This window comes from Taurulus bubalis (assembly GCF_910589615.1).
Source record: "Taurulus bubalis genome assembly, chromosome: 7".
In the NCBI taxonomy this organism is placed as follows: Eukaryota; Metazoa; Chordata; class Actinopteri; order Perciformes; family Cottidae; genus Taurulus; species Taurulus bubalis.
This window is the reverse complement of record NC_136595.1, coordinates 3,094,631-3,122,610: the sequence shown is the minus strand read 5'-3', so window position 1 is coordinate 3,122,610 and position 27,980 is coordinate 3,094,631. Positions and strand designations below refer to the sequence as shown.

The window sequence follows — 27,980 nt, the reverse complement described above, 5'->3', positions numbered from 1 at the left end:
GCGGAACCGTTTTCAGTCATTCGCAGACCCGTTTTCAGTCATTCGCGGACCCGTTTTCAGTCATTCGCGGACCCGTTTTCAGTCATTCGCGGACCCGTTTTCAGTCATTCACGGACCCGTTTTCAGTCTTTCGCGGACACGTTTTCAGTCCGTCAAGACGGTCATTTTACATGGGCAAAAAAAAAAAAAAAATCCTGTGCTTTTATTTTGAAGGGATTTTTTAATGCGGCAGAGTGCAATTTATTCAATTTCAGTCATATTGATGTCATGTGTTGTAACTCTGTTACGTTATTCATTCTGGTCACATGACATCTATTGCTTCTGTCCATCAGGGGAGAGGGATCCTCCTCTGTTGCTCTCCTGAAGGGTTCTTCCTGTTTTCCCTGTGAAATGGTTTTTACTATCTTTATTTGGGGAGTTTTTCCTGATCTGATGTGAGGTCCCGGGACAGGATGTTATTTGTACAGATTGCACATTTTAATTTGTGATTTTGGGCTATATAAAATAAACTGAATTGAATATTCACACACTCCTCAATGCTGCGTTCACAACACACTTTACTTGCGTGAGTTTACACATCAGACTATTTGTGATAGTTTGCTTCATTCCCAACCTTTTTTTTGTTATGTTCAAAAAGGCTGAAGTTATAACATTATTATGTGTGTTGTATTACCTTGTATCCTTAAGAAGCACTTTTGGGTTTTTAATTGAGTATGAAAGGGAATATTTCTGTTTGGCATACTGTGACACTATCTCAGGTTCAAACCTAGGTTCCATATTTTCATTAAATCAAATTGAGAAGTTGAAAATGTTCCTCGCTTTGGTCGCGGCTTGTCATTCAGGGTGATGGTGGGTCCTGCAGCCAGATCAGTTAAACCACTGCCCCAGACCACATGCATGTTCTTAGAGTTATGTCCTTCTCAACTGTGACAAAAAAGCTTTGAACAAAGTTAATATAATAACGTGTGTTTAATCTTTGTCTTTGTTATTTTCATCTGTTTTAAGTTTGATCTTTGATAGAGTAATGTTGGTTTCTTAACCCTAAATTAAATGGATTTTAATTTTTGGCTCACGGGGGTGTATGATGTGGCTCTTTGCAGTAACACAGTAAAAAATGTGGCTCTTAGTCTCTGACTGGTTGGCCACCCCTGCAGTAGGCTATCATTCTTTTATTTTCCTTCCATCAGTAAAATAAACAAAAAGTATGCTAACCTTTCACATTGGATTCGATCTTATAAGTAGGCTACAATTATCAAAAAATATGAACATTTAGGCTCTCATGTGGTTCGAAGGTGTACACTGGAATGTGTCAGAGTTACGTATCAGCAGCACTGAAACAAGGCCAATGGAAAGTCCATTTCCAAATAAACGCATCCATGTGAACATGCAGCAGTCAGAGCTAGTGACTGAGTATAAAGTTTGAAAAGACTTTCCACAGCAGCACCCACATGTTTAAAACACAATTTCATTTGAGAACACAGTTGTTTTGGAACAAGCTGAGAATGAAGCTGATTATCATAAAGGCATATCGTAAAAACTACTAATTTATTATGTTCACCACATGTCTGTCTATCTCATTTGGTGCTGAGCAGGTAGACTACAGGTAGTTTATCAAAGATCTCTTTTGCTGCTGGAAACAGGTTTGATGGAAGCGGTAAGACAGAATAGGAAATGAGTGAGCCAGGGAACCAAAACACCACCAAGACAACCTGATCACTGATAAAGTTACACTGCATTTTGTTTTCCATGGTAACTTTGGTTCTTACACCACCCGCCCTTTCTATTATAGTATCTGCAACACAGCTAAATTGAGACTCTTCGCTGAATGGGGATAGCTACCAATAGCTACCGTGGAAAACAAAAGCGCTGTCCTCTGTCTGTTTTGGTTGTGAAATAGTTGACCCCCTACATTTGTGCCATAAATGGAGCTTTAATTTTCCCCGGGAATTAAACTGGTCAGACAGAATTGCACAGTGAAAGCGAGGCTTATGAAAACCAATCTAAACAACACTAATGGTGTCATTATTTGTATAGCTATGAAATTGAGTCAACATGTTAAAGCAAAAAGCTAAATCAAAATAGTGATAGTAAAGCGCAGCTTTAAAAGGATACATCAATTAATTAAAGGGATATTCAATTCAATTAATTAATTAATTAATTAAAGGGATAATTGACTATATGTTCAATGCTTATTATCTATTAGTCAGAGAGAAAAAGGCACATTTAGTAAGTATGAAGTGATTCATATTTTTTTAAAGTAACATTTTGCTTCATATGATTGTTTGTCAACCCTTAATAATGATGATCAAAAGTTGTGATGGTGTTGATGTTTATTAAGATAGCATTACTGGTAATGCTAGAGGATTTGTTTGGTTGAAGAAAGGAAGCCACAGTGCAGAGCAGTATTTCATCGTTGTCCATGGAAAAAGTAGCGTCCTTGTTTTTATGTGAGTGGATGACTATTTTATTGAATGTGTGACACCACCACGGTCATACTCCACTCATCACATCTCTGTCCTTCACTGGAAAGGTGTTGTGCCATGTGCAAAGTATATGGCACATTCCTGAAATTGGAGAGATGTTGCCATAAAAGGGCTTGTAAGAAGAAGAACTTCAGCAGTAGTGAAATTATGGTTGTGTTAAATAAATTTAAACAAAGTCAACATGTGATTTCCCAGAGGGTCAGTGATGTTGAGGTCAAATTAATCGGTACGACAGTAATGGAAACAAATGATTTAAGCTAACATGGTCGAAACATGTGTTCCATGTTTGTGTCTCCAATAAAAATCTAGCTGTATGTGTAACATTGGGCCGGCAGTCACCGTCACACACTCATTAGTGAGAGTACAGGGCTCATCAATCATTCTCACGTATTTATATGTAAAGGGTGATCATTTCTCTCAGCCGCTGACACACTCACTCAGACATTATGAAGCACACATGATCAAATTTGTCACAAACCGTGGGCGAGGAGGAAAAATGGGTCAGAAGCCTGTTGCTAACAGGGTCCCATGTGGCAGGAGGTGGAGTCTGATTTAATGGCTTTTTAAAAGTCTAACTGTATAAATGTAAATGCAGTATGGTGACCCCACTTTAAACATCCCCCTACATTTTTTTGGTAACCTCCATTCACTCCTGTTATGGCACATTAGCCTGTCATTTATCACTAACCTCACATTCGGAAGTAGAGTAATGTTCAATGAAACAGCTTTCTTGTAGTACTTTTATTATATATATTACTCAGCAGAGCTAGTAAAAAAGGTCATAACTCCCTCTCTGGTATCTATTGTATGTTGCTGTGAAAACATCTCTTTCAAACAATTGTATTTATTCTTGTTTCTAGTAAAAGAGTTAGAGTTTAGGGCATCCATCGCTGGAGCCAGAGGATATCATCATCCATCTGTAAGGTATTCTGAAGGTCTGCTCAACTGCCGTCCCCACCACCTTCCACACAAAGCGCCCTGAAGGCCTTCGCTATAGTCGCCACAGCTTCCCCATAGGCAGGCAAGCACAGAAGTGGCAAGAGGCCTGCTGGGTAAGCACTAGCCTGGCGTGGAAAGTGCTGAGGCAGCTTTTACAGCTGAGACGGAACGACGAGGCCGAACTGGACATCAGTAAACAGACAAACACCCTATACCTCTTAATCCTCTTAACTTCCTCACCTGTTGACTTGAACAATGTGTCAGTATTTCACATGAAGGCAAATGTTTATGTTTTAATTCACTGGATTGGAATTCTTAATTTCCCTATCATCTTCTAATTGATAGGAGAACTGATTTGAGCTGAACATGGCCACAATTCCATGTAGGACCAGGCCTAACCAATCAATGTATTGCTAATATTATTTCTTATTAAGGCAGATATGGATTCAGACATCTTTGTCTGGATACAGGAGTCGGCATAATGAATTCATGGGAAAAAAATATGAAGAATTAGTGATGCATGGCTAGTCATATACATTAGGCCCTGTTCAGTATGAATATCCTACTGCAGCATTTTTTTCTTCAAAGGCCAGAGAGATACGTCTGGATGCTAGTATATTAAAATACCCAATTTTGAAAATTTAGTTTTAAAACTACTCGTAGGAAAATAATTGATTGAGTCTTACACCTCCTCAAAAAGATCAAAGATCTCATTCCTCAGTCTGGGTGATATTTTTTCCTGCTGTAGGATTATCGGGTAGAAATACAATAAATCGCATGTATGATTTCCTTATCAACAGAGCAGAGCGGAGGCGCTTTGCAGTGATTTGATTCGATCTTACCTTATACAGCAGAGGTGCTTGACCAAGTTTGACCAAAGCAATCTGGTTGGTGAGATTCAGGCTGTCTTTGGCTCTCCTCAGGTCGTCCACGCTGGCGTACTGGACATCTACCACGTCCCCCTGGTGGGGAGAAACAGCAGAGCGGCGCAACAAATAATGAAATAATGAACTGCCTTTTAATAAAAGGTTTTACCAAGGTTTTATCCCTATTATACCACCTGGATGTCCGCACTCGGAAAGTAATGCGGTTCAACACCCTGCCCTGACGCAGTCTCAAAATGTGTTGAGTCTTGAGATTCAACATAGCTTTTTCAGATTTGTTTACATTTAGTTTGAGTGTTTCCTCTTTGCTGCATTTTATTTGGCAAAGTTTGTCATTTGCTCAGACAATATCAAGGAGCCACTCCACCAATTCTTAAAATAATACTTCACCCACAAAAGTATAACATGTATATCAATTACTCAATCCATGTTACTCTGAATTATTGAAGACAACTTTGTCTTCACATGGAATAAAAAAGTGAGAACACCCTTGATGAATTGAAATAAATCAAAACTTCTGCTGTAACTCTCAAACAACTTGCAGCATAATCAGAGTCTCCTTTGTTAACATGTATGCTCACTACTTCCCAGACACTGCATTTTTGTTAAAAGTTATTTAAAACACTTCTGCCAATACCATCTCTTGCTTGTGCATGCACACTCTGTGAGTCCGTGCACAAGACGGTCATGAAGTAGTGTTTTCAATGGAAGTAGTGTTTTCAATAGAAGTAATGTTTTCAATAGTGAGGATTTTCTGATCAATGCCGAGGCATGCAACATTGATATATTAAATGGTCATTTTAAGGGAGGTGTATTCTTTGATGATAAAGGTCAGTTTGCATGTGAACACTGGTGTATCTCTGGAGAAAATAACATGGGTGACGTCACAGGGGTTCTGTCTGCTTGAGGTTAAAGAAGAAACACAACAAAAAGTCTCATCCCAAACTTGGGGTGTGAAATCTGAAATACGTGGATGTTTACCGAGATGGGATATCAAAGAAACACACACTATGGGGTTGCACTGTGGGAAATGTAGGATCAAGCATTTTGGAGCTTGACCAATACTAGGGATAGCAAGGTCAAGTCAGGATATCTTGTCCTTCATTTCAGTGCAATGCAACGTGCTGGAGTTCCCCTCTAAACACTGCTGTGTTGAAGAGACTCTGAGAGATTGTTTGACAAATGAACAAAATGGCTTTGGAAAACAAATAGTATACTTCAAGAATGTTGATATCTGTACCAAAGTAATGTGTCATTATGATATTTAGAATTTTTTGAATTTCTAAATATCATAATGACACAACCTTTAAAAGAACAAACTTACTAGTCTATATCAAATAAGTATAGACTTTTTAGAGGGAGTAACAAGAATTGTCCAAATGTAGCCATTGAAATACATATATTTATTATCATATAATCTGATTACTTTACAGCTCACTGGAATTACTTTGGTAAAGTGTGTGTTCACATTTGTGTGTATATGTGACTAAGCGGCTCACTGAGTTATCATCTGCCAAATAAAAGTGACCTAAAAGCTGTTGAGGAAAGTCAAACAATTTTTTTGGGGTCTCTCTCTCTCTCTCTCTCTCTCTCTCTCACACTCACACTCACACACACACACACACACACACACACCTGATTCATTTTTCATGTGTCCAGGGGGCAAGTGTAACAATGCTGCAGTGGAAAGAAAGCGAGGGGGAGAAAGCCCATCGTTTACATCAGAGGAGCCCAGGAGAGGAGAGCCAGAGAGATTTATCGCTCCTGCCTGCATTTGCATCATAAAAGTCCTCCATTTAAACTGCAAACCAAGGAGCCGTACAAGACGCAGCAAATTGAAATATAGGAGAATCTCTATACGCACTCAGATGGTGCTGATAAACTAGATCCATGCCTCTTTCCTCTATCCCCTTTTTTTCTTTCATTTCATCTCGGTTCAGTTATGAAATTAACAATGTAAGAACTTGTCTGTTAGAACCTGTGAGCATCCTCCTCCTGTTGAGCTGATTAAAATGTCTTTTTAACCCAGCCAGCCTTTCACACAAGATTGTTTTAATTTTTGGAGACCAATTTATGTTTATGGACTCTTTCAATGTCCAATATATTTGAGAATTTGTACAGGGTAAAATGCTAAATATTAAATGAATCATCCACATGTGCACTCTGGCATTATGGGAGATTAAAACTGTCAATTGAAAGCATGCTAATTAAAATGCTTCAATGTGAGTTACTTAGCTGTTTTCAAGGTGTTTTTTTTTATTGAAAATACAGTGAAAGATTGAAAGCAACAAATGTATGTTCTATTTGACTCTAAATGGACTAAACTAGAGATTGAGACATAAACGATTGGAACACCCTCCTAAGCCCTTCCCCGGAAGAGCGGAAGCTAATGATGGATTGGGTCACTCCCTTATGTACATAAGAGGAAATGCAGATGTATGGCACTTCAGCATTGGTTTCACTTTTCAGACCTGGAGCAGTGGCGTCCCTAGGCACCAAGGAGTTTATCTCACAGTAAACTACACCAGTGTTTTTTAACCTTTTTTGAGCCGCGGCACATTTTCTACAATAAAAAAATCCCGCGACACACCAACAACCCAAAAAGTTACAGAATGTCACAGTATTCAGTGTTTGTGGCACCTCACAGTACTACAAAGTAATACTTCACAGTACTAGTACTCCATCTGTGCTTTTATAAATAATAGAACATTGAAATCACTTTCAATTAAACCAGATTGCTCCATCAGACAAAAACAAATGTGCTATCACTTTGTTAGAAAAATGAAAATAAAGTTATATCTGTGCAAAAAATAACTAACATTTAGTTACAACTAAATAGCTTATTGTTGAAAACAACAAGCTATTTTTTTGCAAAACAGAATGAGTGCAGATGTGTGAGCATAACGTTGTATCATTAATAGTGGCTGCAGTGAGCTGCTTTCCTCTACAACTCTTTTTAAAACGAGGTAGATTTGATACAGCCGTTCTCAATTCATGCTCCATGTTGAGCGACGCAACAGCAGAAAAGACAACCTCACGGAGATCTCATATAGATCGGCTTTTGGCATTTCCTCTTGCGCCCCACCTGTAATACGCCCCAGTTTGATAAATACTGACTTAAAGGAAACATAGTGTTCATTTATTTTAATGATGACCACAAAGTGAGCAGGCTTTGTCACTTGAGTGTGTTTTTCGGGCTTTTGGAAGAATATTTCCAGAGCCTCAGAAACGTCAGAAACGTCATTGATGGAGCGCCAGGCTGCAGCCTGTTGGATGTTTGTCTTGACCTACAAATACCTTAACTGTTGGGCTTTAAACATGAGAGCTCATAGCTTAAAATAGTGATAGCTTAAAGCAGCAAATCCCATTGTGAAAAGCACGCAACATATTTTTCGCCGCTCTCTCTGTCCACTGTGTCTCTCCTGTGTGCATCGCATCAGGGCGGAAAGAGTTGTAGACGCGACCCAGAAATTACAAGCTGTCGTGTACGATCAATAACATACGGCCGTTTAGTTTGTTTAATAGCAGAACAAGGTGCAGACCTGTTCTATAGGAAACTACTAGGCCAGCCACTATATTGCAGGCTCAGACGCTCAACAATGAAAAATTATTTGCGGCAGCTAAATAATATTTTTTTGGACCAATTAAGTGAAATTGGAAATTTTCCCACGGCACACCTGACGATCTGTCACGGCACACTGGTGTGCTGCGGCACAGTGGTTGACAATCACTGAACTACACCAAGGAGTTTATCTCACAGTAAACTATACCAAGGAGTTTATCTCATAGTAATCTACACCAAGGAGTTTATCTCACAGTAAACTATACCAAGGAGTTTATCTCATAGTAAACTATACCAAGGAGTTTATCTCATAGTAAACTACGCCAAGGAGTTTATCTCATAATAAACAATACCAAGGAGTTTATCTCATAGTAAACTATACCAAGGAGTTTATCTCATAGTAAACTATACCAAGGAGTTTATCTCATAGTAAACTATATCAAGGAGTTTATCTCATAATAAACAATACCAAGGAGTTTATCTCATAGTAAACTATACCAAGGAGTTTATCTCATAATAAACAATACCAAGGAGTTTATCTCATAGTAAACTACACCAAGGAGTTTATCTCATAGTAAACTATACCAAGGAGTTTATCTCATAGTAAACTATACCAAGGAGTTTATCTCATAGTAAACTATATCAAGGAGTTTATCTCATAATAAACAATACCAAGGAGTTTATCTCATAGTAAACTATACCAAGGAGTTTATCTCATAATAAACAATACCAAGGAGTTTATCTCATAGTAAACTACACCAAGGAGTTTATCTCATAGTAAACTATACCAAGGAGTTTATCTCATAGTAAACTATACCAAGGAGTTTATCTCATAATAAACAATACCAAGGAGTTTATCTCATAGTAAACTATACCAAGGAGTTTATCTCACAGTAAACTACACCAAGGAGTTTATCTCACAGTAAACTACACCAAGGAGTTTATCTCACAGTAAACTATACCAAGGAGTTTATCTCATAGTAAACTATACCAAGGAGTTTATCTCATAGTAAACTATACCAAGGAGTTTATCTCATAGTAATCTACACCAAGGAGTTTATCTCACAGTAAACTATACCAAGGAGTTTATCTCATAGTAAACTATACCAAGGAGTTTATCTCATAGTAATCTACACCAAGGAGTTTATCTCACAGTAAACTATACCAAGGAGTTTATCTCATAGTAAACTATACCAAGGAGTTTATCTCATAGTAATCTACACCAAGGAGTTTATCTCACAGTAAACTACACCAAGGAGTTTATCTCACAGTAAACTACACCAAGGAGTTTATCTCACAGTAAACTATACCAAGGAGTTTATCTCATAGTAAACTATACCAAGGAGTTTATCTCATAGTAAACTATACCAAGGAGTTTATCTCATAGTAAACTATACCAAGGAGTTTATCTCATAGTAAACTACACCAAGGAGTTTATCTCACAGTAAACTATACCAAGGAGTTTATCTCATAGTAAACTATACCAAGGAGTTTATCTCATAGTAAACTACACCAAGGAGTTTATCTCAAAGTAAGTTGAGCATAGTTTTTTTATTTTTTGTTATTCATGTTTTTTTTTTTTTTTACTATTGAATGGTATATTTGACACTGAACTAGTTCATCTTTATCTCAGTGATAGTGTCCAAATTAGCATAACATATGACTGGTTTGTAAAAACTACACAGACAACAAAATAGATGTAAATGTTGATCAAAATCGTATTCCCTTCTGCTCAAAATAAAACAAGTAAACAACTCAAAAGTTGACACTGTCAGGTCTATTCTCCATCCATTGGATTTGGGAGTGACGCGAATATGAAAGCTAGTTTATCCGTCTTTCCTTTACAAGCAGGAAAAGTATTCCTCTCTCGTTATTTGAGAAAAGTTCATATTTTGCTCACTATGACCCTGAAATTATGTCTCTTCTATTATCATATACTGAATGAATGCAATCAAAACTACACAGCAAAATTACACTCTTTCTGGTTGAACCAATCTATGAACTGTCTGAAACAATGGATATCCGGAGCATATGCCGGTTCTCTAGGGGCTAAGCCCCCCCTTTCCTTGAATCCTAGAAACGCCCCTGACCTGGAGGTAACACTTGGTCTCAAAGAAGGAACTCTGTCCTATAGTTAAAGAGTTAGATATATATGTAGTCATTTTTCATTGACTAGATGAAAAAAAGCATATTCATAAAAACACTTTTAACATTGAGAGGACTCCTATCTCGGCCAATACAAGAGTGTTCTGACATGTCAGGAGGTCCAAGGAGATGTTGTTGAGGCGGAGACAATCCATGAGAGAAAAATATGTTTGAACTATTTAATGACAATGACCTTATTAAGCTTAAAAGTTGTTTTTTTTTTAAACTGATGTGAGGTCCCGAAACAGAGGATGCTGTATGTGTACAGATTGTAAAGCCCTCTGAGGAAAAATTGTAATTTGTGATTTTGGGCTATACAAAATAAATTGAAAAATGGAATCATACTTTGTTTAAATAATTGTATATGCGTACATTTTTTTAAAGCATGTAAGTGGTTTGTCAATAATTACCTGTAGTCTACGATGGGGTCTTAGTAAACAGTTTATAATACACATGATAAAATGTGCAAAAATAATTATTAAATTAAGATGCTTGTCAATTTTGGCAGCATATTTTAGAATATATAACCTTTTTTTCCCTTTGAAGATATTTGCCTCTGCACATATGATAGGTATATATATATATATATATATATATATATATATATATATATATATATACACATACATACACATATATACACACACACACACACACACACACTTTATTAATCCCCAAGGATTACATACAAATGTAACTATTTTTGGCATATTTGTACATATAACTAATACTCCAAACAGCAATTGTCAGGACTACTACTACTACTACTACCACCACCACATGTGTCATAACCAGCGATGTCCGAAGAAAAGTCACTCTCTTTGAGGAAGCTTTATAAATATCTCTGCAGGGAGGACACAGAAGAGGTCATGGGTAGTTTCTGCAGTCTACGGTTAGAAGGCTGCTCAAATACACCCTGTAATTAACTCGTATCACAGCACAAATGCAGTGCCTTCACAATCACACGGCCATTATGTCAGACAACAAGCGAGGCAAGCTGAAAGAGGGCCAGTGTTGGGAAAGCCAACTCAAAAGTCTTCAAAAGACCACCAGTTACTGCACATGACATACAGGTTAGATGTATTGATGAAAGGCACACAACTTGTTTAAGTTGATAATATATACTTAATAATATTTATTATATATATATATATATATATATATATTACAACATACAATATTACAAAATCTCAGAGAACATAAATATGTGTACAACCATCACACGGGATATGTGAAGAGTGCAACTACACTGGGCCTCATACTTGCACTGCCATTCTGCAGTTTTGTCTTTTTTTTTTTTAAATGTTGTATTCTGGACAACAACACCAGGCTGCTACACTTGGTATATAGCCTTGTTGTTGTGGCAGCAACGACTTGAGTTGTCATGCAACAGCTCTCTCAAGGTGAGAGAGCTGTTGCATGACAACTCAAGTCCCACCTTAAGTTTGGACAGGTAGGGGAGGTTAGGGATGGGCCAGTAGTTGTTGGGGATGTCAGGGTCAAGCCCAGGTTTTTTTTGCCCGGGGGTGACAGCAGCGAGCTTTAGTGGGGGGTATGAGACCAGAGGACAGTGAAGAGTTGATGATGTTTGTGATGAGAGAGGAGAGTGAAGGGAGGCAGGCTTTGACTCAACAAGAGGGGAGGGGGTCGAGGGCACAGGTGGAGGTCTTCATGCTGGAGACTATGGAGGAGAGGTCCATTTCAGTGATTGAACTGAAGGATGAGAGTGAGTGGCTTGGAAGTAGGGGAGGGTCATGTTGAGGGCTGGGGGGTGAGGTGGGGGAGGGGGTAGCCAGCTGATTGTGTATTGCAATGATTTTGTCATTAAAGAAGGAAATAAATGAGTTGCATTTGCTGGTGGTGAAGGAGGTGGAGATGGTGTTCATGGGCTTGAGGAGTTTGTTGATGGTGGCGAAAAGCGTTTTGGGGTTGCTGGAGCCAGATTGGATGATGGAGGAGTAGTGAGAGGAACGGGCGGCGTTGAGGGCATCTTTATATTGTAGTTGGTTGAGTTTGAAGGCATCAAGTTGAACAGTGAGTCCAGTTTTTTTAGCAAGATGCTCAAGTTGACGGCCCTGCACTTTGAGGTGGCGAAGTTGGTCAGTGTACGAGTGGGCGGAGTGGGTGAAGAAGACGAGTTTGGATTTTTTGGGGGCGATGAGGTCAAGACAGGACTAGAGTGCATCATTATAGTAATTGACCAGCGCAGTCGGGGAGGCAGTCGAAATAGGGGCAAAGGCAGAGACGATGTCAGCCAAGGAGGAGGAGAGCGAGAGGAGGTTGATGGACTTGATGTTCCGGAATGTTATGATTTTTTTTTGTACTTAATAGATGTTGAAATTGCCAGGGATGCTGTTTGTGTATTTTCTCAGTGTGTTGTTGCATGAGTCCTACACTCTTGCCACTACTGAGTCTGCCTTAGCTGTCACTTTCAACATGGGGTATGGGGATGTCTATGTCCAGGGTGATAGCCAGGTGGTCAGAGATGGTGAGTTCAATGCTGGTTAGATTACTGATGGTAATGCCGGATGTACAGACCAGGTGTGTCCTTTGTTTGTGGGTGGGAAAGTCAACATGTTGGGTGACGTTGAAGTAGTTAAGGATGTCCAGGAGTTCAGTAGAGTTTGTGGAGTCAGGTGAGTCGATGTGTATGCTAAAGTCACCGAGTAGCAGAATGGATGGAGAGATGGCGTTGTGTGAGGAATTCAGACAGATCAGAGGGGAAAGCAGGGTTAGGTTTTGGGGGGCGGTAAATGACTGCAGTAATCAGGGCTTTGGGACCAAACAGTTTAAAGACAAGGTGTGTGCAGAGCAACTTTCCTGGTATGACCATGTTATCTCTAATTCCTGGTGTGGTGGCATAAATACAACAAAAACAACCATGGATCTGTAAGGAAGACCATCCCTCTCATCGCTTGCGCCCCCTTGATGATTTTTCCAGCAATGTGTAAGTGGCTTGAAATCTATTACTTACATGCTTGCTTACATGCATCTTTGCTTAGCATCAACCTTTCAGCTGTTGATTTTGCACAGTAAAGTAATATATTGTCTAGATCACACTTCTTGATTTAAGTCCAGATTTTCCACTCGTCAAATTTTTTGAGATCCACGAAAAATTTTCCATTGGCTCGGTGCTCGCAAATCAGCGCTTGACTGCTTTTTGGAAACTGTTCAAAAAGGTGAGCAAAGAGGCTGACTGATACATCGCAGACATATCCCAGATATCTAGCATGCTAAATATCTGGTTCTGACAGGGGAGTCTGCCAACTGTTTTCTCAAGTTTTACAAATGTTTCCATAGCACTTAGACCATTTAAATAAATGATTTCCTCCACATCATGTCAAGCGTTCTTTTATTTCTTTCTACATCCTCCTGGTGCTTGGACATTGAATGTGTGTGTCCAGGAAGGCATGACGCTGGGGATGGGAGGAGAACAATATGAAGCAAAGAACGTTGGAATGTCAATTTAGGTTCATCCCTTGTCATTGGTCATGAGTCTGATAGGAGTGGCTGACACCATTCGTCCTTTTGTCTCTGACAGCAGAAGGTCACAAGTAGTTTCTAATAAAGGGCAGCACTTTATTCAGTACATCTTCTCTAAAAGAGAAAAGTTCCAAACCTCTTCAATACACTCTAAATCTAAGGCTGTCACAGTAGATGCCAGCGATTGCCCAGAGGCACCACCCCTGGGTGGCCTCTAATTCTCCTATTAGATTAGGTGAATGAGGGGATAGCCAACTCTAATGTCAGGCTGTCCTGGGTCTCCTCTTCTCCTCCTACTTCATTGTCGAGGCGTCGGCACACCACTCTTCTTAATCACTTTCCCCTTGTGTTCTGGATGCTCTCTTATTCTCTAGTTCGAAAGTGGTTATGGGTTATGATTGTCCATGTTTCATCCATCATTCTGTGACATTCAAGATCTGCCTCTTTCTGGTGATGTTGTGATTCCAGCAATGTTGATCAACCTTCTTCCATAACTATGTTGAATAGAATCTGATCAAAATTACAAGATTACGTTCGATAAAAAGGAGTCTGGGAAATTCACAAGAGTACATAATTTGAATAATGTCTATTCTGAAAGATTAGCGGACTCCCAATAGATAAACACTGCGCCACCATTTTCTCTCACTCCCGATGGCTGATGGATGTTGTTGAAGCTTGTTATAAGACAGAGCATGTACAAATAAGAAACTGTCAGTACCATTTCTCACATAACTACAGTACTGCCAGCTTCAGGAGTATGTGCTTAGCCTTCTGGCAGCATCAGGTTCAGAGGTCAGGGAGCAGTTGCCCATGTTAGTGCTGCCAGAGTGTGCACTGATCTGATGACAAACCTTGACAGGGATAACCAAAACCAGGGGCACATGTATTTATAGAAATATATCCTGAAGGCAGCAAAAGTGAAGAGATAATGGTGAAAACGAGAAAAAGACAGGGAAGAGGACAAGGAAGGGGGTTAGGACAAGTACATTACTTTAGTTTTTAATGTTGAATTAGTGAGAGGCTTTCCCCCAGTCTATCCATGGAATGCTTAAAAGTGAGCATTTATAAAACATCAGTGAGCTTTTTGATACAGTCATATTGAGTCACGTAATGAAGCCTGCACCACAGCTTAACTTCAACTTTTCCATTTCCACCAAGTGAATTGAATGATTTTGTTTAGTCTCTTGTAACTGATAGATGTGATTACAAATATCATGACATTATGAACACACTCTAGTGGAGATAAAGAAAACTGTATTTACCTTTCGAGTTTTTTAGAGAATCCATGCAATATCTGAATAGAGAGCTGGATAGATCAGCTTGTCAGAGTTCACAAAATGAAGGAAATACTTATTCTTACACCCACCGTATTACACCACTTCATTGCCATTTCTTCACAAAAGGAGTACGTACATAATGACATACCCTTTAAAAGAAACTTTCTGAGGCTCTTTATATAATGTCCATGAAAAAAATAAGTTATTTCTTTGCTATAATAAAATGCGGAACATTTACATTAAAATAAGATGAATGGGGCTATTGTATGGGCCCATTATGAATACTTAAATTTCACACCATGTAGTTTTTAGACTGAGGCACTAGATTGACTCAGGAGAACACACAGGCAGTGTGGCCTGTTTTTTTTTATATCATTACTTAAGGATTTCAGTTCTGTGAATAATTATTTGAAATGTATTTAAAAGTGAACTGACTTACACTGAATCAACATAGTTACTAAGCAAATCGTTAGCTTTTAGCATTGCAGCTCCCCTTGCAGCCAGTAGGTCAGGTTACATAATTTAGTATAAAGAGTGAACAACACAAAACCCAGCACCCTCACTAAGGAGACAGATGCCTGTGTCCCAATTAAACAAAGTGTACATAACAATTTTCCTTATTAACCCAAACTAAGATCTTTTCCTCAAGATTACGAAGCCGTTTTACTTCACTTACTTACAACTTTCTGTTGCACGTAGTGCATAGTCTTTCTGATACTATTGTAGGAACTGAAGTGGTGACGATGATGTGTTTACTCACTTACCTAGACATGCCAACATGTCCATTTAGGGGAAGACAGTGCATGACAACCAATATTTTAACCAAATTGAGCAAAGTGTTTGGTAATTTTCCTCTTGCTTCACTTGATGGATAACACTGTCTGGTGACTGTGGATGTGCCAGAGAGGATTTATTTTGTACTTAATAGATGTGGAATTTGCCAGGGATGCTGTTTGTGTATTTTCTCAGTGTGTTGTTGCATGAGTCCTACACTCCTGCCACCTGAGTCTGCCTCAGGTGTCACTTTCAACCTTTTGTTATTCATAACTGTTCCTGTATCATAAATATGTGTCCAGATTCCTGTGTATCCTGTGTTACGCAAAAGAAAGGTAAAAACATTCCAACATACTCGTAAAGTAAATCTAAAAAGCAAACACAATAAAAGGGTCTTATTTTTTTTGCAGAATGTTCTTTCCCTCATCCATTGCTTCCCTGTTCATGGGCCTACTGCGCCTCTCTCTTGTTCAAACTCCAAGGCATGGAGAAATGTTGATGCTTAGTTCACCTGCTCTGGGCAACGTAGTATAATGAACGTAACGTAGAAACATAATTGACTTAAGTTACATCATTAGAATCCATCTGTGAAATACACAGTGTCAATCGGGGATCCCTACCTAGTGCTTTAGAGTTATGTTGAAGTCTAAAGGCTAAATACGCAATATAGGTCTACACGATTTCATGGACTACTACACATTTTTTTCACCAAGGCTAAGATTGTTACCAACAATACCACTCAAAAATAACCATGCAACAACTATCATCTGCAATAGAACACATGCCATATGCACGCTCATCCTACTGTCTTTCAAACCCACTGAATGCACTGATCCTTAAATAAACCGCAACCTTACCGTGGTGAAGGGGTTTGTGTGCCCCGGTGATGCTGGGAGCTGTGTTGTCAGGGGCAAAACCTGAAATCGACAAGAAAATAGTTGCCGTAGCTATCCTGTAAAAGGGAAACCAGGTCTTCCACCTGACACCTGCGAAGGGGGCATCTGGTAGCCGGGCTTCGGCACGTGAGGCTTGACCGGGCCCAGTCTGAAAAATCTCGGAAAGATTGGAAGAAAATCAACTATGGACTCTATAGTTCTGCTGTGAGACTTCAATGCTTACATGGTTGATTATGGAAAAACCTGGAGGGAGGTGAATTGGAGGAACCAATTTGAACCCATGCGGTGCTTTGTTGTTGGACTTATGTGCTAGTCATGGATTGACCATAACAAACAACATATTCGAGCAAAGGGCTGTTCAGTGTACTTAGTAGAAGAAAACCCCAGGCCAAAGATCGGTGATTTACTTTGTAGTTGTATCATCAGATCTGTGGCTGTATGTCTTGGGTGAAGAGACAAACAGAGCTTTCAACTGATCACCACCTGGTGGTGAGTTGGGCTTGACTAGACCATGGCTCTCCGGAAACTGTAGACTGGTACCAGTGAGCCAAAAGGGCTTCAGCTGCGGTGGTTGCCAGAGCAAAAACCCAGGTGTGGGAGCAGTTCGGGGAAACTATGGAAAATGATTTTCGTTTGGCCTCAAAGAAGTTCTGACAAACCGTTAGACAACTCAGAAAGGGAAAGCAGGGCTTCGCTCCGGCTGTGTTCGGTAGAGGAGGAGAACTGCAAATTGAGGATATTGTCGAGCGATGGCAGGAGCACAATAAGAATTTGAAGTCTCGGGAAAACACCCATCCATATGCCAGGCAGAGGTTGCTGAGGTAGTCAAAAAGGTCTTTCCTAGCAAAATGTCAGTGGTGAATGAAATTTGCCCGAAGCAATGCTGAAGACTCTGGATTGTTGCGCCTACTTTGCTGATGGCTTCCTTTAAAAAAAAAAAAAAGGGGGACTGGAGAGTGTGCTCCAATCATCTGGGGCCGGTATTTCAAAATTATCCCACAAAATGAATCCTCCTGGATTGGATTAAATCCTGATCAGATCCAAAAAACTGGTATTTCAAAGCAAATCTGATCCTGAAGATTCAGATTCAGGAATCCAATCCTGCCTTTGATCCGAATAAAACTGCTGTTGAGTGTTTCAAAACTTTAGCGGGAAATCTGGATCAGTTTGATTCTAAAAATCAGGATTACCCTGATACCACCTCAGAGGTGGATTTGAGGGAGATTACATGTAAAGGTTTGAACAGCAAGTGTAACTGCTCCCAAAGTTCCTTGTTTGATACAGATACAGCTACGCTTCACTGCCGGATCCGGCCCGCGGGGCATTTTAATCCGGCCCGCCGAGTATTATAACTATTATAACATTAAAAACAAAAAAAAAGTTATAGTAAAGACCGTTGTAGCGCTTCTCCGTTCCCAAGTTCAGTTTCCCGAAGCACGATGACCACAACAGACCAGCGTTGATGTTTCTTCATGCTTATTTATTGCACAGCGCTCTTTTAGGCTTTTCGTGTGTGTGTTCTGCTGCAGCAGAAAGACCGCTGTAATGCCTTCTGCTGCGCACACGGCTCTGCTGCAGAAGAACACACACACAAAAAGCCTAAAAGAGCGCTGTGCAATAAATAAACATGAAGAAACATCAATGCTGGTCTCTTGTGGTCATCATGCTTTGGGAAAATCAAGTCGGGAACAGAGAGGCGTTACAGCAGTTTGTACAACACTTGCTGTGCTGCGCTGGTCAATTCCACCCCCTCCCCTACTGATCCCACAGACACGGGCGACACTTTTTAATTTTTTTTATTACCGTAATATACCGCAAAACACTGAAACGCTCCACTTCTTAGCGGTCAGAATCCTTTTTAATTATGTCGTAAACCGTTAACTTTAGAAGAATTACGGTAACATGAATCACTGTCTGTCGCTGGAGACAGGGTTTGTACTACAACAGTTTTAGAGTTTTAAAATGAACTGACAGCTGCATGCAGAGTATTTTTCCTCAGTATAACTAACATAATTAACCACATTCGACCCACGGAACTGCGCCACCCTGCGTGCTCATGTCATGTGACATATAGGGTTCTGTCTGTCAGCTTCCTGCCATCCTCCTGCATTGATCCCTTCTGTCACAATGAGTGGACCCAAGAAAAGAATAGTCGACAGTGAGTGCAGAGTCTTTAATTTGTGGACTGCTAAGTATTTTTTCACCGAAGTACGATCAGAGGCAGTATGTCTTATTTGCCAAGGAACCATTGCAGTATTCAAAGAATACAATATTAGCCGCCACTTTTCCGCCAAGCATGCTAACTATGCTAGCCAACAGTCAACGACAGAACGGGCGGCTACTGCTAAGAGGTTGGCAGCCAATTTAAAGAGTCAGCAAAATATTTTTCTCCGCCAAACTGCTATACAAGAATCAAGCATCAAGGCAAGTTTTTTTGCTAGCATTCAAATTAGCAAAAGCCAGCAAGCCTTTCTCTGAAGGAGAGTTTTTGAAAGAATGTATGGTAGAAACAGCAGGTCTCTTATTTCCAGAGAGCAAAAACAAATTTGAAAAATTTAGTTTATCATGCAGAACAGTGACTCGGCGTGTAGAACAAATTGATGAAGATTTAACCAGCGAGTTGAACAAAAAAGCTTAGTCATTTACGTTATACTCTCACACCGCCCCCTGTCGGCCTCGTCGTCCTCAAGTGTAGAGCCACGGGTCTCACACCGCCCAGCACCCCCTGTGGCGGACCACAGGCTCCCCACCTTCCCTTTCTTTGGCTCCAATAATCTGTTTTACCAGATACTCATACTCTCATGTGGTCTGCATTTGGGTCCGCAACATTGTCCTCCCGTGACAGGTTCACACAAACACTCTCCATCCATCTGATACTGGCCCGGCCCGTCTGTCAATTTTTTTTATTCAATGTGGCCCCTGAGCCAAAAAGTTTGCCCACCCCTGCTTTAATGCATTAAAATGTGGACTGCGACATACAGACGCTAGCCTATTTAGTAACTTATTAGATCCTTAACACAGAAGTCAATGGAGCAGCTTTAGCTCGCATTATTGCAAACTCGGCTTTATTTGACTTCGCCAAGCTCTTCTTTCAACTTTGTGCTGATGTACACAATTTGTTAACTCAATATAATGATTGCCTTTCATCTAGTCTTAGGACGCATCATTACTGGCCAAGATTATACTAACATTTAGAGACAATAGTTGTGCCAGCTTCTCCTTTTTTCGGTAAAATGTTTGCTCCATTTCCTGTTTCCTGTCTGTGATCCAGGCTGCAGGACGGATTTTGACATACCAATCTGCCGGTATCGGGATCACTCTGATCCAATCCGGCAAAGGTTTGAAATACCGGGATAGATCAGGTTGTTTCGTGGCTGAGGACAGGGGGATTTGGTTATCCGGATCATTCTGATCTGGATTGCAAGTTTTGAAACACCAGCCCCAGGGTATCACAATGCTCAGACTTTCCGGGAACGTGTATTCCAGGGTGCTGGAAAGGAGGTCCTGACCAATCCTGCAGGACGAACCTCAGATCCAGGAGGAGAAATGCAAATTACATTCTGGCCATTACAGTGGACCAGCACACTTGCAGGTCTGTTGGAGGGGTCACGGAAGTTTGCTCATCCAGTGTTTTATGAACTCGGGGAAGGCTTAAAACCGTGTCACTCTGGGAGTTCTGTGGGGAGTACTGCAGGAATACAGGGTACTGGGGTCGTTGCTAAGGGCCATTGATGACCCTTACCCTTTTGCCTTGTATGACCAAAGAAAAAGCTTTGTCCGTGTACCCGTCATAGAGTCAAACACGTTTCAAGTTGGCCTCCATGCTAAGGTTGTCCCTTCTAATCAATCCTGTTTGTGATTTTCATGGAAATGATTGTATGGCACAGGCAGGGGGAGTAGAGTGTCTGCTTTGGAGCCCTGTTTAAAGGACACCTCCACTCTATCAGTGAGCCACAGTGGCCCCTTATCGTATCCATTTTATATTAAAGAATGGACTTATTTAATGTCATGACAGAATTCAAGCCCTTTGCCCTAAAAAGCCTGTGTCTGATGACAGATAGCTGATGGGTTCTAAGATCGTGCCCGTCATGATGCAATGACAGTTTTTAACCCAAATAATCTCCATCACATCATGTTGCTCATCGCAGCACACATCTACCTGTAGGTAGTACAATTAGAAAATGTGGAACAACAACCAAAGTTTTTGGCACTGTTCTATTATCACAAATTAGTAAATTGTTGCCTTAATGTATATACTGTGTAAATATACGTAAGACCACAACAATATTTTTCTGTATTCATATCTGTAAATAGATCTTTTGCGTTGGATTAAAAATTGTCAATTGCAAGTGACACATTAAACAAAAATAACAAATCCGAGACCCTGAGAATAAACAGCCACAGACAATGAAAACAAATTGAATGCTTAAAAAACAAGTTGACGGCACATTTTTTTTGTTACTATACGTGATTGAGTATATCTTTCTCCATGACACTTTGATGTTTCTGGAAAATAGTAAACCTACACTGATATCTATAAGAAAGGTAACTTTCTTTGCAACACATTAAGTCTCCTTTATTCTCAAGAACAATAATTTAGAAACAAATATATAATTGCCTCTTTCCTTTACAAAGTGAAATAATCTCCACAATTATACCACCACTGCATGCAAACCCCCTACTGAAACCTAATCAATTCTAATTCAACATCACAAATCATCAGGAGAAATAAGGGACCGATTAAGGTATTATTATTGCTGCGGAAGGATTTGGTTTCATGAAGACAGAAATGTGAGTAGCCCCTAAAACTATATTATAGTTTGTAATTTTTTTCCTTGATCATTCTGTCTTTGTGTGTGTGTGTGTGTGTGTGTGTGTGTGTGTGTGTGTGTGTGTGTGTGTGTGTGTGTGTGTGTGTGTGTGGTTCGCACGAGCAAAACAATGCCACCAACTGCAGGACTTATTAGCCTAGTATAGTTGCTCTTGGCTGCCATCCATCCATCACACACGCCATATTTAATTGTCTGAAAGCCATGTTTAGATCCGGCAAACTGCCGCTTAATTCAAGGTAGTGTGCAGGAACACAGCTAGGAAATAATCCGGTGATGGATGACTGTGACCCTCCTTTGGGTAGACTCCGAAGAGTGGACAGCTGGATGGATCGAGCAAAGCAGAGAAAGGAGAACGGGGAGAGAAGGAGGGAGCGAAACGGAGAAAAACTTGGTATTCAGGGAATCACTCCAACTTTTCATCTGCCCTCAGGCCAGCAGGAGCTCAAGGGAATAACAAGTGTCTCCTTCAACCCCTTTCTCTGTTCCCTGGGATACAGAGAAGTATAACCCTCTAAAAATAGTGTGACTGTATGTGTGTGTGTGTGTGTGTGTGTGTGTGTGTGTGTGTGTGTGTGTGTGTGTGTGTGTGTGTGTGTGTGTGTGTGTGTTGGCTAGCGGGGGTGGACTACATGCATAATGACTGCCATTAACCTTCACACAAGGAAGGATGGCAGAAAAGATTAACAGTGCATCTAGCATTTAGCAAGATTTTTTGCGGGTTTTAGACTGAACTTTGTTGGTGTTCTAATCGCATGTTATATTCTTAAATAAGTGTAATGTATAATGTGTGTCAACCATCTAGCCTTTTAAAAATGACCTGAGGCACCTTATCAAGAAAAATTCTCCTTTTGCTCCATTTATGAAAAAAAAGATCCTCCTGTGTATGACCACATTACATCTAGAGAATATTTGTGAATGTTATGGTTCGAGTTTTAATAGAAAGTTTTTTTTTCTGGTGACACGCTACATTTGGGTATCACAATGGATGGACATAGTCGGTCAGTTGGTGCAGTCAAAAGATAAAAATAGATCCCTCTCTGACGACATATGGGGTGTCAGAGGGTAACGGTGCAGTTCCAGAAAAGCCAAGAAGGTTGGGTTGAATGTTTCGGTACAGCAGCAAAGCATGATGAACTTCGAAAGGATTGTGTGACAAGGTGGGTGAGATCACACCATTTGTCCCAATATTTCTTTATTGATTCAGTGCGGCATTTCATTAGTCAATCACATCTATTTGTCACATAACATATTTAAGAAAGAATATAGTTTCACCTGCACTCATGGTACAACTAGATCCTGCTGATTGAAGGCTCTATTTAAGTCTTATGACCACGCAAATTGCTTTAACACTACTCGTCATCATTCACCCATTCATACACTGATGACAGGAGCTACCATGCAAGATGTCACCTGCCCATCAGGATTCTAACTAACATTCAAACAACATTCACACACACTGTAGGCACAGCTACGGGAGCCATTTGGGGTTAAGTGTTTTTGCCCAAGGACACATCAACATGGGCTAGGGGAGCCGGGTATCGAACCGCCGATCCTCTGATTGAAGGACGCCCCTGCTCTATCACTGTTTCTTCCCTTTTTCTCCCTGTTAAAGGTTTGTTCTGGGGGGGTTCTGTGCCGATGCGAGGTCACAGAGGATGTTGTATGTGTACAGATTGTAATTTTGGGCTAAATAAAATACATTTAATTTAATTTGGTAGCCGTGCTAATGGTGCTAAAAGAGTCAGCACTGACATAACTAACAGTGTTATTGGGGTATTAGATCACAGTCAATTGGGCGACCTGGCTTCCTTGACCCCATCCTGAACCAAAGTGGTAGGACGGTGTTGCCATAGCCAGTATTCAGTAGTTACCAATGTATGAGGACCACTCAACCGAAAATATATTCATTTGCATGTTACAATGTTAACCATGAATGTTCCACAACAGTAACCAAGCAGCAAAATAAAATGAGTAGGGGTGGGATCTCGTTTGCAGATTGGTGTTAACATGTTTTACAAACAAGTTGCAGACAAACATGACTTTTAAGGTATTTTCCCCACATATCAGTTCGACATTATACCGGGAAATACAAATAACATTTTTATCTTTGCCTGAATTGTTGAAAATGACAGCCCTGAGACACCTTTGGACCCTGAACTGTGCTTGGCCAGGCTGTAACATTTAAAGACACACCCACTGGCTATGACCTTTACCAATGACCCTTTCGGTGACCTGGGGCTTCAGACTTAGACAATCTGACAAGAGAAATATTATGAGGGGGAGGAAGAGAGTGAGAAAAACACAGCAGCCAAGAGGATGAAGCAACCTTCGGTTTAGGAAATGTCAATACGGTACAGTACCTGCATACTTCCAACGGCAGAGTAGGCTGCATAGGAGAACTGCTGCCTCGGCAGATCATTTGGTCCACGTTGGTCACAGGGGATCCCGTTTGGCAAGAAACACTGGCGACTAAACCTGTCGGTGATGGTGCTCGGTGTGGAACCAGGCAGGCTGAGCTGAACTGTGTAATTGGACAGATGGACGTCTGTCAAGCCAAGTCCCACCCACTGTCTGTAGAGGTACCTGGCTGTGGCTTCCTCGCTGTCATCTGATTGGCTGGAGAAGGATCTGGATCAGCAGACAAACAGAAGTATTCATTATATCATACAATGATAGATGGGTCCACTAACCAAATGTTAACTTTCATGAACACTGTAAAATCACCCCTTTTTACTATTTACGAAATTAACATCATGATAACAATGTTTACTGAGGGAATAAATTAGTAAATCAAACACATTTGCACTCCCATTTGTGAAACACCATCAGTGGCTCTAAATTTCAAACTATGATGCTTTAGGTTCCTTTCTAACCTTAATTCTGGACTTGACAGAGACAGTCCAGAGGAGTTGCCTCCTCCTGGCCATTTGAAAAGAAGCACCTCCTTCTAAAAAAGCAACTCTTTGTATTCGATACAATGTTTGAATATTTATATATTCAAACATTATATGAAAATGTTTTTCATACAATGTCATTACATTAAGATCTTAATAAATTTAACACAGAAAATGTTGAGGCTTTGTGCTTTCATTAGTGATGTGTCCTTTCGTGTCGATGCTTCGATGTCGAGTAATCCAGGTAGATTTTGGTGAAGAGCGTATCTAGGCTTGTGTCGATGACGTATGTGGTGACATTCGAAGCCTCGCGAGCCGGTCGTACCACATGACTGATTCAGAAAATGATTGGTGGGTTTGCCGTGTGATTTGAAATATAAGAGGCAGCGAAACTCAATGAATTTCCCCCCTTCCTCTCTGTACCCAGCTTCGTGTGTACCTGTGAAAGGGTATTTTATAAAGCAGGCGAAATAGTCTCAAAAAGCCCAGCACTGTGGAAAAGTTCTTATATTTACTTAAAAAATTGGACACATCAACATGGACTAGCGGAGCTGAGGCACAAACAACGATCCTCTGACTAGAAGTCGGATATTCTAACCACTGACCCACAGTCACATCACAACCCTCTCCCAATTTGTTTCGAGTTTTGATTTTGACCCCGCCATTATATCATAAAGATAGACACAATATTAATAAGTTAATAATTGATGTAATGGCGTCACAAACATAATTTATTCAATTTAAAGCTTCACACACCAAAGCCATGGTGTCGTTATGATCACTCTGCCTGTTTTACATGTATTGTCCACTTGGTGGCGCAGTAGAGCAAATGAAGCTCCGTGAAGCGTCGGGACATGAGCGAACCAATTGGATAGAAAGCTTCAATGCTTCAGGAAGCTTCATCTCGCCGTCACTAGCTTTCATCAATGTATAGTTTGACAGAATTCAGAAGAATTCACCTTGATGCAATCCTAATTAAGGTAATGAACCCCCCAGCCAGCTGAGGAAAGAAGTTAACCATCCAACCAGCTAACAAATAAAATACATTATTTTTAAACTCTTACGCATCATCTGATGGACTGGATGTTTGAGCAGGAGAGCATGCAGAGAACATGTGTGTATTGTGTGTTAGAGGGATGGTATTGCAATTATCTGCCCTCTTACGTTTCATAGATATGATTAAGTTCATAACCATGACATCTTTATTCACCTCTCAAAACTTTTATGGAAAGACACATGACGACATTCTTGGAAAATTATGTTCTTATAAATGGACAACTATTGACACAATTTATTTATTTTTTGCAGTTTTGCTTGAGCTTAATGGAATGTTCAGCTTGAACCTATTTTCCTTTCTCACACACAGGAAGCTCTTCCCGGGAGCTGTCAGTCTCTGTCGATCCTGTTTCCCTAATTGCATGAAGGACATGTCAATAACATTTGATCCAGTCCTTATTGAAGCCTCCTCTGCTGGTTTGTTTGGTGCTTGATGTTTACTCTTTTTATTGCTCTAACTCTGAGAGGACTGGACTCAGATGTTCAGCAATAAAAACGATCTAACACCATATCAAAGATTCCCCATCACCGATTAGTTCCTACCAATCTCTACTAGTCTCCCAGACATACCATCTACAGTTAAGGATATATATCAACAATATATGTACAATAAATATTTACACGATTTGACCAATGCAGAGATATCAATGATAATTTACAAATATTTACAATCCCTATAAATAGTAATTCAATATAGTAGAGTAAATTATCCACAAATAATTGATCTAAATAAACAGAGCAACACATATCTTCACTTCCCCCATCACTGCTTCCTGGGGTTGGTACTTCCCGGAACTTTAAATGTGTGCTGGAGCTCCTAGGGAGCTATTTTTCCTTGGAAGAGGAAACAGGAAGAGGGGGGATGTTGCAATCTATAGCTTGGCAATAGGCTCGTTTGAGATGAGCCAGTCCTGTGCAGAATCGATCACTGCCGGTTAGATTTGTGTCCGACCTGATCCCGACTTACTCTAACGTCATGCACAAGTGGTCAACAATAATCTCACGAGAGCGAGGCGCCTGCCGATTTTAGAACCAGTGGCCCAGTGCATGATGGGAAACGTCTGGCTGTAGCCACATAAGAGAGCTGATTAGCATTTAGATTTGACAACAAGCACCACGTGTTGTAGAAAATCCTTATTTTCTGTGTAGTTATAATACATAACGCTCCATATGTTGGCTATTAGTCTCAGGTTTCATCTAAAAACATATCTTGTGTGGTTGATAATAATAAAGTTAATTTATATAACACATCAAAACGAGCAGCAAAGTGTTTCCAATAAAGAGATCAAAGGATGCAGGTACACACACACATTTCTACATAAATATATATTTACAAACACGTGAATGAATCCAAATGTGGTCTGTAAACTACAAGTAGCCTACAGATCAGAACTAATAGGAAGTCCCTGTTTCTGTGACTTCCTGTTTATTCTTTGAAGGCAGCTGAAAAGTGTTCGCAGTTTTTTGTCAACGCCCCCTGATGTCGCCGCCTGCTCTCGTCAGCTTTCCAGGCGAGGTGCAGTTCGTCTCGAACGAACATAATATATATACACATACATTCAGACTGTAGTGGCCATTTGTCCCGTAAAACCAAATAAATAAATATGAATTAAAGAAAATAAACCAATATCAAAAGCCACTGATGCACCGTAGGTTTGGTTAAATGACGCAGCCAAAATAACGCAGGGTCCAAGCGGGAATCCGGTTTTATTGCTATTTATTGTAACTCAAAATGATCAAACAAACAAATAAACAAACAAAACGCCCCATGTTGCCTCTCCCGTGCTGACCTGTCGCTGCTGGCTGGCTGGCTGGCTGGCTGGCTGGCTGGCTGGCAAAAAAAACATCTGCCTACCCAGGTGCATCCCGGTCCTGTACCCGCCTACTCCTTTAAGTACACCAGGTGCCCACAGCATTACCCAATTAACAAACTAAAACCTACGTATACAACTATAAATAAACAACACCACTTGTGAACAAAAATAACTTATATTGTTAGTAAATAGCTCCTACATTCCAGCCCCTAATTGTGCATGCCATCACAATTATTTATAATCTTAAACGGAGCTATTCCTGCAACATGTATTCTACCAACAAACTATAAAATTAGGAATATTATATGTGCGGCATGCATTAACCTAAAGTGAATCTTGTTGATGAACCTGTAACAGAAAAACAGAGAGAAAATAGAGGTAGAGAAAGATAGAGAAAGCATTAGTCCAAGATGCTAAATTGCTGCTTCCAATAGCAGACAGAGCTTGGTCACCGGCCTCTCCAGAATGCTGGTTCTTGTTCGGAGCCGGACAGAGCGCACCAGACCCTTTGCATCTGGTCTTGCATCCACAACTTTTCCCATCATCCAAGATCCTCTTGGAGCCGTGGCGTCCGCAACAAAGACTATGTCTCCAGGAGTGAGGCTTCTGACCGTTTTGGGTCTTTCTTGAGCTGTGTCAGGCACCACTCTCTCCTCAGGCAAGTCTGCCATCTTCTGTTCACCAAGTTCTCCTTTGCTACAAACAACACAGTCAGATATGACTTTCCTAGCAGCAGACTTTGCATAAACGATCCAGTACTTTTGCTGTAACCTGGACAACATGTGATTTCTTCCTGCATGTCCCAGCTGATGACGGATATGGCTCAAATCAGCTTGGATACATGCAGGTCTGGGTGTTTGGATTCTGCTGGCAATGCTGCTTTACTCAACCGACCATCAACTCTGAGGATTTCATCATCCATGACTTGGTCCAGTTTGTAC

The 27,980-nt window shown here is 40.3% G+C and overlaps 1 protein-coding gene across 1 annotated transcript in view; it reads right to left on the bottom strand.

Moving 5' to 3' along the window:
- The window catches only part of naaladl2 (N-acetylated alpha-linked acidic dipeptidase like 2), a gene marked incomplete at both ends in the record, with an annotated part of 281,105 nt that overhangs the window by 198,568 nt on the left and 54,557 nt on the right, over nucleotides 1–27,980 (bottom strand). The window contains 2 exons of the mRNA XM_079221477.1: nucleotides 4,265–4,384; nucleotides 23,636–23,903. Coding sequence (XP_079077603.1) covers nucleotides 4,265–4,384; nucleotides 23,636–23,903 — 388 coding nt within the window. The remainder of the gene's footprint in view (nucleotides 1–4,264; nucleotides 4,385–23,635; nucleotides 23,904–27,980) is intronic.